The sequence below is a fragment of the Brachyhypopomus gauderio genome, chromosome 5, assembly GCF_052324685.1.
Source record: "Brachyhypopomus gauderio isolate BG-103 chromosome 5, BGAUD_0.2, whole genome shotgun sequence".
Taxonomy (NCBI): domain Eukaryota; kingdom Metazoa; phylum Chordata; class Actinopteri; order Gymnotiformes; family Hypopomidae; genus Brachyhypopomus; species Brachyhypopomus gauderio.
The window spans coordinates 13,840,830-13,853,878 of record NC_135215.1 but is presented as its reverse complement, the minus strand read 5'-3'; the positions used below and the strand labels follow the sequence as shown (position 1 = coordinate 13,853,878).

The 13,049-nt window shown below is 45.3% G+C and overlaps 1 protein-coding gene across 1 annotated transcript in view; it reads left to right on the top strand.

Annotated features, from left to right (window-relative positions):
- Positions 1–768: 768 nt before the first annotated feature.
- The window catches only part of spock1 (SPARC (osteonectin), cwcv and kazal like domains proteoglycan 1), a 138,926-nt gene continuing 126,645 nt past the window's right edge, over positions 769–13,049 (top strand). Inside the window, exons 1-2 of the mRNA XM_077005851.1 lie at positions 769–951; positions 1,441–1,611. Of these exons, the coding sequence (XP_076861966.1) occupies positions 1,444–1,611 (168 nt within the window). The 5' untranslated portion in view covers positions 769–951; positions 1,441–1,443. The remainder of the gene's footprint in view (positions 952–1,440; positions 1,612–13,049) is intronic.

Here is a 13,049-nt window from a genome sequence, read left to right as displayed (position 1 = left end):
AAATATGCGTTTCTATGTATACTTTTCCCACCTGGTTTAATCGGACAGACATTGCAGTTCTTGGAACATTGAGAAACTATCCTAGTGCACGATACAATAGACACATCAATCATATCTAGGCCAGATTTGTGTTGCCTCTATGTGTTAGAATTGTTCTTCCGTTCGCGGTAGCGTCTAGGCCTGTCGGAGCGTGGTGCTGAAAAGACAGCTCCCTTTCGCAAGCAGAAGCTGCACTTGCGGGGGATCGTGATAAATATTAATGTAATCTAGGCTACAGATAGGTTATGCGACCAAACGAGGTAAAGGAATGTTAATGGACATGAATTTGTCCAGAAAAGGGTTTTCGTCTGACTTTTATGCCGACATGCATTGGTTGTTACAGTGCAGCCAATGAACGGTGACGGAACACATAATTCCCACTTCGGCTGTACTATAAACAAGGCTGGGTCCAAATGAAAACAGGAGCCGATTTTAATTCGTTAATGCGACCATGGAATAAGTGGCTGTTACTTTTAGGTCGGCCCATCGATTTCCTTTTCCTTGTCCGCGCCAGGCTTTAACGCTTAAAGTCGTCACGTGGATATTACCTCGTCTCCCAGAGCCGCGTTTATTCCCGGGTGAACGCGCCACTCCTTTTGTTCTAAATCAATCAGTCAGCGAGTGTGTGTGTGTGTGTGTGTGTGAGAGAGAGAGAGCGCGAGAGAGCGCGTGAAGGGAGGCGGGGCCACAGCGACGGGGTTATCGGGTGGGAGGAGCCTCTCACTGTGCCGTTGCACAGCGCCGCTTCTCTCGGTTAGGATCAGAGTAGCTGCGCAGTTCGTAGGTAACACACAGTCCACTTTGTCGGATACTTGAAACACAGTCCAACCGACGAAGTTCGCATTTTAAGCTGCACCGACGCAGAACTTACGTTTACTTTTCACCGAAACGGCCGAACGAGGGCCATCCTAGGTAAGTAAAACGAGTTAAAACAAGGAATTTAGAGATGTAAAATTGAAAACAAGGAAACTGGGTTAATTAAAGGGAGCGCGAGGTGAGGGATTACTTAACGTGCTCATTTAGACTGGACGGGGTTGAAGGTGACGGAGATTTGCTTGAGAACGGCTGTGTGTTTATGGGATGCGGACAATCGTGTTCTCGTGCTCCATCTGCCTCGGTTTGCAGTTACCGTGTTCTCCTTCAACCAGTGTAATCACATTAGAGTGAAATTCTGCGAGGATTTATAATCCTTATAATCGAACACAAACTAGGGGAGTCCTGTAGTGTCCCGTAGTTATTAAAGGGACTGCAAGCATTTACTGATAAAGTGAAATTGAGATGTGTTTTCACGAGCAACTAGAAAATTTGCATCTTCATCTTTGTGTCTTTGCAGCCCGTTGTGCACCTGCCCCACATCCACGTGAGATGTGCGAATTCACTTCTCTTTTTACATTCTTTTAGGCAATGTTTTACAGGCTGATCTTCCCTGTCGCGGCGATCCTGCTGCGCGCGGAGGGGAAGCGCGAGGAGACAGCGGTCGGCATCACCAACGGAAACCCGCCGGACAATGACAAGTGGACCAGCAGCGCGTCCCAGTACGACAAGGAGAAGTACTGGAACAGATTCCGCGACGTGAGTGTTCCTTAACGGTGCATCGGCTGTCAGTGTGCAATTCGAAAGTGGTCAGAATTCTGGCTCGTTCTCATTTTTGGTGTTCGCCAGGCTGCGAATAACCGCAGAATAACTCGCAGATTTAGAACGTAAGCAGAGCGCTTAAGCTGGGAGCAGGGGGCGCGTGCAGGGGGCGCGTGCGTGGTGAAGCGGAGACATCCTGTTAGTTGAGCATCAGGGCGAGCTGCGCCAAAAGAGTAAAGATGAAGACTTGGGTGAAGTGTTCGGGAGTAATATAGAGGCTCAGAAAAAATCACAAGACTCTCTCTCTCTCTCTCTCTCTCTCTCTCTCTTTCTCTCTCAGAGACCTAGAGACTCCGAGAATGTAGACTACATTCCAGAATACCTACCTACCTGTCATTATATCTGTATATTTGTCTCTTCTGTGGTTAGAAATTGCATTATGATTGCTGATGCTTTGTGAGCGGAGACGACAGAGTGGTGAAAACCCCCATGTAGGGTGTGTTTTTTTTCTTTCAGGCTGGCTATGGCTGTCATTATATAGCGCATAGGCATACTGTCACCAGACCTCCATTAGAGCTTCCTCGTGAAAATTATCACGCGACAGCTAGCTGAAGTTTTGAGAGCTTTTAGGCAATCGCTCTTTGAAAACGATTACGGCTAACATTATCGCCGGAAAGGCCTCTGGAATAACACGCTGCCTGCCTCGTCCAAGTCCCTTTCACCGAATTAACATAAAATGCTGATCGTTTAATCATCTTCTGTTCTTTATTGGAGCGCCAAAGTGAAATTTAGGAATAGATTGTAAGTGGAATAACTTAGATTTAATGTATTAATGTGACATGTGCAATAAAAAGTACTTAAAGGTTAATGAAAAGAAAGGGTGAGAAGTAACCTTGGAATAGTGGTTTTGCCTGAAGTAGAGATTCTCTTTGAGTAATTCTCTTTGAGCAACATACTATTACGTAACAGTTTTATTAGTGAGAATAAGAGTTTGAAAGATGGTCGCTTTAAGTTTTGGATGTGTCTAAGCGAGTGTTAAATTGGCCACTAGAGTCATTTTATCAGAGGCAAAACTGAGAAGAATTTATGGTCATTGGGATGTTTTTTTAAATGACAGTGGGGAAGTGTGTGTGGCTAAACTGGTTCCCAAGAGTCTGTGGTATGTGAGGTGCTGGGGTCTTACTGTGCTCTCTCTCTCTCTCTCTCTCTCTCTCCCTCTCGCTCTCCCTCTCTCTCTGTCTTTCTCTCTCTCTTTCTTTGATGGTACCTCAGAGACTATGCTCCTGTGCCTGTCATGAAAATAAGCCTCATTACCTAGAAGCTGTTGGCTTTGTTGGTGGAAGTGTGTGTGAGTGTGTTGGGTGGGGTGGGGGGGGGGGGGGGGGGGAGGAAGGGTTAGAGATGGAGCGTATCACGGGGGGGGGGGGGGGGGGGGGGGGGCACAGATGAGGTATGGGGAAAGGCTGTGACATTTGGCTCTGGGTTTGATGTGTTATTGCTTCTCCAGAGTAGGCGCTGGTTAGGGGAAGGCATGGAGAGCTGTTAGTCTGGTGTCAGCATCTTTCGTTGCGTCCTCCTTCTCAGACTCTCTCTCTCTCTCTCTCTCTCTCTCTCTCTCTCTCTCTCTCTCTCTGAATCGATCTTTCCTTGATTTCTTTCCTCAGAATGCCTTTGTCTAGCCGGCCCAGTGCATCTTCCGCGATCTCTGTCTTTTCTTCTTTTCTGTGTTCTGCCTCTTCCCACCAACTCTTCTCTCTCATTTTCTCTCTCCCTATCTCTCTTCCTATCTTTCTCCCCCTCTTTCTCACTTTCTCATTGCTCCATGAGCTTGTGCTCCATCAGCTGTGAAATCTCTCTCTCTCTCTCTCTCACACACACACACACACACACACACACACTCACACACACACACACACACACACACACACACACACACACACACACACACACACACACACACACACACACACACACACACACTTACACATGCTTGCATGCACATGCACACATGGGCAGTCTCTCATACCCCACCTGCCTAAATCAGGGTTCTGCTGTCTCTATGCTGATGAGCTGTGTGAGTGTGTGTATGTGTGACGGAGAGAGAGGGACAGAGATATAGAATGGAGCAACAGAATATTTGTCTATCTGAGGACTAGTGGAGGACTGGGGTATTTTCATTGTCTCTCATCTGCTTTTCTTCTGTGTGCAAATGTTGCACACTTTAGTTTGTGCATATAGTCATACTTGCTGAAACCTAAAGATGTGTGTGTGCGTCTGCAGTTTATTTTGTTATGACATAAATTTGTGGATGTACTGCTCAGACACACAGCTGGGACTTTCAGACATGGCTGTTGAAAGGTGATGTGTGTGTGTGTGTGTGTGTGTGTGTGTGTGTGTTTGAGAGAGAGAGAGAAAGAGAGAGAGAGGGCGAGTGAAATCATGTGGGCATAGACATTAAAATGGGCCTTTGTGACTGTTCCTATTTGTTTGTGGGTTTGAGGGTGTGTGTGTATCCCACCGCAAGGCAGCTTGAACTCATCGACTGCACTGCAGACACCTGGCTAATCAATTGCCTTGAAAAGTGAGCTAAGGAATGCTGGGTGAGAGTGTGTGCATGCATGTGTGCATGCATGTGTGTATGCGTGTGTGTGTGTGTGTGTGTGGGCGTACACTTGTTTATGTATGTTTGTGGGTGTATGTAGATATGCACATGTGGGCTTGTGGATGTATTTGTGTGTGTGTGTGTGCTCGTGTATTTATGTGCACAAGCTGCAGGCCAGTGTTCTCTGTACAGAGTGCACCAATCTCTTAACCAGCTTAAATGACCTTAAATGACCATAGTCTGCATTACCCACTGGGGAAACTCAGAGAGTGTGACTATATTTGGGGGACTCTCTTCCACACGTTTAACCTAACCCTAACCCTATCTTCATTTCAGTAACACCAAAAAGTTCATCATATTTTCAGTGTAATTAAACATCAGAGATTTTCCTTCATCCAGTTAATCCAGTTTATTGTTCTAATTATTAGATAATCTGTTATATAACGAGTTCCTCTGACAGACTTGGGAATCACTGGCATCATTTTGCATACATTATCAATCTGATAGTTCCACTATTGTTCTTGTTCTGTCTCCACTGGTGTGGGTGAAGCTGGGTGCCCCGTGTCTGAGGTCGCGACTCTGGCCCAGTCTGCTGCAGCCTCCTTCCACTGTGAGAACATCCTCAAGCCTGCCAGGCACAATCTTCTTCAAACAGGCCAAGCATGGACCTGCTGTCCTCTCTACGCTCCTCCAGCTCAGCAGAGAGCAGCTAAAAATACCCACCTGAATTGCTCGTCTGTTCACTGTGTGCGCCTGCCTGCATGCGCGTGTGTGCACACGTGTTTGTGTGTGTGTGTGTGTGTGTGTGTGTGTGTGTATGTGTGTGTGTGTGTGTTTGATGAGCCTTCCCTTCCTGTTTCATTAAGTCAGCGAGTTTGGCGAGCAGAACTGAGCGTTTCTGCTGGTCCCTCACGCTTTCTCAGCATAGTCCCCGCCTCCCCAGCTGAGCTCAGCTCCGCCCACAGCACGAGCCTGCCCCACCCACATCGTTTAAATACCCTATGGGGTAAAACACTGGAGAGAGAGAGAGAGAGAGAGAGAGAGAGAGAGAGAGAGAGAGAGAAAATGGAAGAAATCATAAGGACAGCTACTGAGGGATAGACATCAAGTGCTTTGTAATAACTTTGTCAGCTCTTGTCCACGTGCTGCAACCAGCCCCTTTCAGAAGAACGTGGCAGTCCAACCACAACAAGCAAACATCTCCAGGATTCTCCAGGAGCTCCAGCTCACTGAGCGCACTTGATGTCTGATGCAGGCCCTCACTGACATGCTGGGCAGATATGCGCTTCCCCTCTTGAACAGGCTGTAGCTGTGGGTGATGGACAAGGCTGATCTGTGGTGGTGCGCAGAAGGCAGAGATGTTCTCCATCATCCAGGCTTATTGTTTGTTTGTCTTCTGTGGCCTGGGTGACCCCCCCCCCCCCCCCCTCTGTTTCTCTCTGTCTTGGTCTTGCTCTCTGTCGATCATCTGTCTCCTCCTATCCATATGTGCTCCCATATAGTTTCATTCACACCCTATTTCTATCCATTTGGAAATGGAAGGGGGGTGCCTGTGTGTGTGTGTGTGTGTGTGTGTGTGTGTGTGTGTGTGTGTGTGTGTGTGTGTGTGTGTGTGTGTGTGTGTGTGTGTGTGTGTGTGTGTGTGTGTGTGCGAGAGAGAGGGGGCGTGTGTGTGTGTGTGTGTGTGTGTGTGTGAGAGAGAGAGCATTGTGTGTGTGTGTGTATGTGTGTGTGTGTGTGTGTGTGTGTGTGTGTGATCTGCCTCTATTGAGTCTGCCAATGCCAGAAATTGCCAGGAAAAGTTTGTGATTTATCAGATCAGCTGTTCAGATGTCATTCTTTATGAGCATTAAGAGCCCACATGCTAGCAGCACCCAAATCACACATATGACTAACAGCACTTGTGATTGTGTCTGTTTCTGTTAGGGCAGCTGTGATTTATTGAGACTTGAGAATCTTGCAGTGCTGATTGGTTCAATGCTGGGACTGTAGTCGTACTCTATGCAGTTAGGCCCTAAATTACAACCTCTGATATAACCAGGGATGCTCATAACTGGTATGGAACGCGTCACTTGTGTTACTGCGCACCTTTGCGTACTTGACCTCCATGTTATCAACACCACTATCTCATATAATGTTACACGTTGCTTGTCAACTACTGTTGGAGATGTCCAAACAACAGTCATTAAGCAGCTTCTTTGGCGTCTCGCCACCTACAAAGAAACGCCAACCGGAGCCAGAGCCGAAGAAAAGACTTCTGGAGACAGAATAGTGTCTCCAAGCTGTGTCGTGGCTAACGATGAGCGCACTGAAATGTGGTGCAATATTTATCGCTCGCATCCACATCTAGCAGACAAAACAGGTGCAAGCAAGGAGCACTCGAATGTGGCACTAGCCATTGCTAATGAACAAGCAAATGGCGAGACAAGCTGAATGCAAGCTCTGTTTAATACTGGTCTCCTCGCCTTCCATAAAGCTGAACCTACACGTCCCATGTCCCCCTATTCTGAGGATCTTCTTTTACTGAAGTGGCTAGAAGTAAATGTCAGAGGTGCTCGTCAATCACGTGAAGAGAGACTGCAGAGCATCGCTCACACCATCAGCGTGGAGTTACCAGCCAAGTTGCAGTCTACTGAATTTTGGGGGCTGTTTTTTGATAGATCTGAGGACATCACTAAAATTGAGCAGGGAATCGTTTACATTGTGTCTAGCAACGGAGAGTTTACCTCAGACTTGCTTGGACTGATTGAACTGGGTGCTGACCGAACCACGCAGGCCATAACAGACAGACTTTTCCAGGGGTGAGTACCAAACACCATCTAGTCAGTGTCCCGCTGATCTCACTGAGCTGTGATGTGGAGATGTGTAACTCGAGTCCTTCTAGTATTCACAGAGGCTTCGTCCGTGTGTACACAGAGGACACCTGTGCATTCACCTGTGTGTGTACACAGAGAACACCTGTGCATTCATCTGTGTGTGTGTACACAGAGGACACCTGTGCATTTACCTGTGTGTGTGTACACAGAGGACACCTGTGCATTTACCTGTGTGTGTGTACACAGAGGACACCTGTGCATTTACCTGTGTGTGTACACAGAGGACACCTGTGCATTTACCTGTGTGTTTACACAGAGGACACCTGTGCATTTACCTGTGTGTGTACACAGAGAACACCTGTGCATTTACCTGTGTGTTTACACAGAGGACACCTGTGCATTTACCTGTGTGTGTACACAGAGAACACCTGTGCATTCACCTGTGTGTTTACACAGAGAACACCTGTGCATTCACCTGTGTGTTTACACAGAGAACACCTGTGCATTCACCTGTGTGTGTACACAGAGAACACCTGTGCATTTACCTGTGTGTTTACACAGAGAACACCTGTGCATTCACCTGTGTGTGTACACAGAGAACACCTGTGCATTCACCTGTGTGTTTACACAGAGGACTCAGAGGTTTAGGGGAAAACCGAAACAAAGGGGGCAGAACAAGTACAGGACCAAAACAAAGGACCACATGGCAGGTTGCTAAGGAAACATGACAACAGAGGGTAACCATGGCAGCCTATGTGTTTACCTTTGTGTATGGCACTGAAATATGGCTTAGAAAGAATGTGTCTCTCCTTTTAGTGGGACAGAGATTCATTATTATGTATTGAGGGCTGATGGGAACGAGGAGGTAAGAAATATAGTGACATTACTGTAGGAATCAGTTTAAAGATATTTTAATTTAAAAACCCTGTAACAACTGCCAAATTCTGTTTCAGACTGTAATGAAAAAGTTTTTTTTCTAAAATCGTTCTGATCTCTGTGCTGTCAGCTTTGCTATTTCCCATCAATTTCCACAAATGCCTTTTAAAGTCAGATCAGTAGAGCTTGCTTTAATCTATTAGCAAGTGTTCATTTAAAGACTGTGATTTAAAAGCTGTGTGCTCCAGAGCTGGACCATCCACCAGTGCCCCCACCAACACCACCCGCCCCTCCCCAGACCCCACACCCCCCACACCCCCCACACCCCCACCCCCAACACATACTTCAGAGTGATCGTCCTTCTTTAGTTTGATTTCTACAACGTGCAGCTGATATGGATCTGGCATAAGACCAGTAAGCAGTAAGAAGTAGTAACAGTACACTTGTGTTTTTAAAAACAAAATTTAAAATCTCTTGTGTAAACCAACACAATTACAACTGTATTATGAGGTTCTCTAGAGATAAGTCATTTTCAGTCAATACACTCTCCTCTTCAACATAAAAAGATTTAAATTGTTAATAGATATATTCCATCAGATTAGGCAAAGTGCCATCAGATAAGTAATTCAACATGACAGTTTAGCTTATAGGACTAGGTAGTACAATCCCTTAAATAATCAGCACTTGGTCAACCACAGGGGTCTTCACAGGGGTCTTCACAGGGGTCTTCACAGGGGTCTTCAGGTGGGCACTCCTTCTTTGGTGTTTTGTTGAAAGGCCAACGACACCTTCAGAGGGCTCAACTGCAAAGATTTGCCTCCCTCTGCTTTTACCCCTCGGTGGTCATCTTGCAGCCCAGTTGCAGTCCTTTCTTTTCATCCAGATCCAGTTGTTGCTCCGTTCAGCCACTCCTGATAGTGACTTGACAGCTTGTTCTCTCACTCCCATTACCTTAAGCAGCTTGGATGTAGATGTGGCAACAAACCCTCTACAGCCAACCTCGACCGGAAGCACCTGGGCACGCCACCCGCGTTGTTCAGTGTCTGCTGTTAAGTCTGAGTACTTCAGTCGTTTCCGCTCATATGCTTCACCAACTGCACCTTCCCAGGGTACAGTTAGATCCACAATGAAAACAGACTTCTGTGAGGTTGACCATTAGACCAGATCTGGCCTGAGATTAGTTGTAACAATCTCAGGTGGGAATATAAGTCTCTGGTCCAAGTCATCCTGTATTCTCCAATCCCGGGCACTGTCTAAGAGGGTTGGTGGTGCCATATTTGCTGCAGTGGCACACAGATTATGTTACTGATGACTGCTTTGAATTAGATAATCCATGATCTGTATTCTTTCTCATTCTCTTTCTTTTCATCTGTTTCCCCCTCTCTCTTTTCTGAGATGGTGCCAATATCTCTTTCAGTCTTCATATACACACATATTCACATACAAACATATAATCATACACACACACATATTCACATTCAAACATATACTCATACACACACATTTTCACATACAAACATATACTCACACACACACACACACATTAACATACAAACATATACTAATATACACACACATTCACATACAAACATACTCATATATATACACACATTCACATACAAACATATACTCATATATATACACACACATTCACATACAAACATATACTCATATATATACACACACATTCACATACAAACATACTCATATATATACACACATTCACATACAAACATATACTCATATATATATACACACACACACACATTCACATAGAAACATATACTCACATATATACACACACACATTCACATAGAAACATGTACTCACACACACACACACACACACACACACACACACACACACACACACACACACACGCACACACACACACACATATGTATACCCATACATGTGTTGGGGAGGTGGATTACTATAGTCTACTATTATAGTCTACTAATCATCTCTCAGAAAACATACCTGGGTGTTGGAGAACTCTGCCAGCTGTCCAACCATGAGTGGAATTCTTGCTTGTCTGCATTGAATCGTCACCACACAAACTTTCTGTCAACTTTTTAAAACTGATGGAGATCCTCTGATCTTTGAGAAATGCTGATTATAATGTGGAGAGAGCTCCTCTCCTGCCAGAATGGGAGGAACAGAGGAGGAGAGAACGTGAGGGGTGATGGGGAGGCGTCACTCTTTATAGGCACTGTTTTCTCAGTAATAAGTGATGTGTGAAACGAGTTGTCATCCTAGGAGCTTTCTTCAACCAGCCCAGGGAAAGAGAAAAAAGAGGAATAAAACTGGAGTGAGAGGGGAGGAGGGAGGGGGATGGATGGATGATGAGGCAGGGGAGGAGAGAGATAAAGTGAAAAATGAACAACATCTAGTGGGATGGAGATGGAGAAGAAAGGTGATGGGGAAAGAAATATATGGAGGAATGACGGGGTGCAGCAAAGCACATACTCTGATGACGTGTGTGTGTGTGTGTGTGTGTGTGTGTGTGTATACGTGGTAGAGGTTATTAGTTTTCAGCACATTCAAATGAGTCAGTGCTGTATAATTGGCTTAGTGAGTGCAGGAGGAACTGGCCAGCGTCCAGGCAACCAGATTAAACATGCTTGAGGTGGACCTGAGCGCGCGCGCGCGCACACACACACACACACACACACACACACACACACACACACACACACACACACACACACACACACACACACACACACACACACACACACACACACACACACACACACACACACACACACATCATTCACCTTGAGACTGACAGCAGCAGAGCAGGAACAAGTAGTAACTTTGTTTTACTCAGCTGAGTTCTGCAAACATGATGACCCACTGTTCTCTCACATATCAGTGACCAACACTCTGTCATCGCTACATACTCCTTCCAGAAGGGACGTTTACAAACGGATTGAATAGATCTCCCGCATGACTCGGTGACCTTGGGTGCTTATATTGCTTCACTACTTGTCTGGCTTAATTACAGGTCTCTCTGTCAATGAGAGACATAAGCTTACATTAATTATACAGTTTTATAAGCTACCTAAACACTCAGAGATGCTTATATGGATGCAGAGGAAGGACAGTGTAGTACTTATGTAAACGCGGGTTTAATTTAACACTGTATGTATATTTATTAAGGGTGCTGTATTCAGTCTACTGTTATAACACTATTATATTTATATATATATATATATATATATATATATATATATATATATATATATATATATATATATATATATATATATATATATATATATATATATATACACACCAGGGGCTCATCTCCTGTTTCCAAAATGCGTCAATGACTGCTTGAAGAAGCTGTTCTACTTTGATACTTGAAGAAAAAAAAAACATGCTCAATAAAATGTAGGCTACTCGTGTTCAACGGTTTATTCAGTTAAACATGAAAATAGTACTGTATGCCTACATACTTTAAGAGGGCATTAATTCAGTCAAACATGAATTTGTAAGCCTACATACTGTACATTAAAAGGGGTTGATAACATGTTTATTCAGCTAAACATGAGATTTGAAATGTAAGCCAACATTTAGTACATTTAACCTGTTTTTGGGAGCGGTGACTCTTCCCCTGGGCTGCATCAGTGCTTGACCCAGCGTCAGCAGCATTAGCAAACGGGTGCTTTGCGTTTAAATGGTACTTCAGACTGGTAGAACTCCAACAATAAACGAATTCTGCGTTGCATAAGGTGCAAACAACTTTAGTCTTGTCAATGTCTCCATTAGGAAGCTTCTTAAAAATGAATTTTCCATGAAGCAAACCTGGTGGCTTCGTGGCTGCATCCATGTAAGCACATGTGCGATTTGTCTTTGTAATTCACAGGTTTGAAAACTTGTTCTTACCCCCTACTGTGCAATTTGGTTAGGAATACACCCAAGCTAAACTATCAATATAGTTCTATATATACATGTATATATATAAAATGTTATAGCATTATAAGTAAGCCTTTGTCTTGTGGGTTTGTGGAGTTTTAGCTTTGTCAGGTTTGTGTGATTGGGCTTTTGATATTCAGTTTGATGTTCTGTTTGTAATATCAGGTTTGCATAAGTAGGTTTGTGATGCCAAGTTTGTGTAGTTGAGCATTTGATATTGGATTTCTGTAGTTGGATTTTTGATGTCGGGTTTGTGTAGTTGGCTTTGTGATGTCGGGTTTGTGTAGTTGGCTTTGTGATGTCGGGTTTGTGTAGTTGGCTTTGTGATGTCGGGTTTGTGTTGTTGGCTTTGTGATGTCGGGTACCTGACTCGGACTGTGCCAGCCTGTGGCGTGCTGGTTAAACCTTTAGACTACAGCTCTGTTGCTTGCCACTGTCGCCAATGGATACACGTGTACTTGCATTTATACCCAAGGATTACTGAACAGCTTGCTTGTTTGCTTTGAGTGTCTGTTCACAAACCATAAACAAACAGCTCAGCCATCAATTTCTCAGATGTCTGCGAAACGTCTGGAGATGTTTACGTGTTTATTACCTCAGACAGTTGAGAACAAAGATATCATTCCCACCCCTTCTCACTTAACTTAGTAACGCATGAACACTTCCATAATGCACTCCTCCGTCTGCAGGACTGTGAAGCAGTCTCCTTCCTTTCGTACATTCTGTCCTGCAAGACATCAAATGTTTGTGTGCTCGGCAGAGTGAAGAGGAGCACTGGAGCTGGTTGTCTCTTAAAGGGACCGTGAGACACTCATTCAGGAATGAAAAATGCAAAAGAGATGCAGGAAGTGCGGGCGTGACGGGGGGAAGTGCGGGCGTGACGGGGGGAAGTGCGGGCGTGACGGGGGGAAGTGCGGGCGCGTGACGGGGGGAAGTGCGGGCGCGTGACGGGGGGAAGTGCGGGCGCGTGACGGGGGGAAGTGCGGGCGCGTGACGGGGGGAAGTGCGGGCGCGTGACGGGGGGAAGTGCGGGCGCGTGACGGGGGGAAGTGCGGGGGCGTGACTGGGGGAAGTGCGGGGGCAACGGGCCTGAAGAGGCACTGTTCACTTACAATCTACAATGTACAATCTAATGGGATTTTGTGTTGGCTGCTTTTCCACCACACAGTTAAAATATGAACATTTTGTTTTAGTCTTACTTTGTATTATTTGTTTGA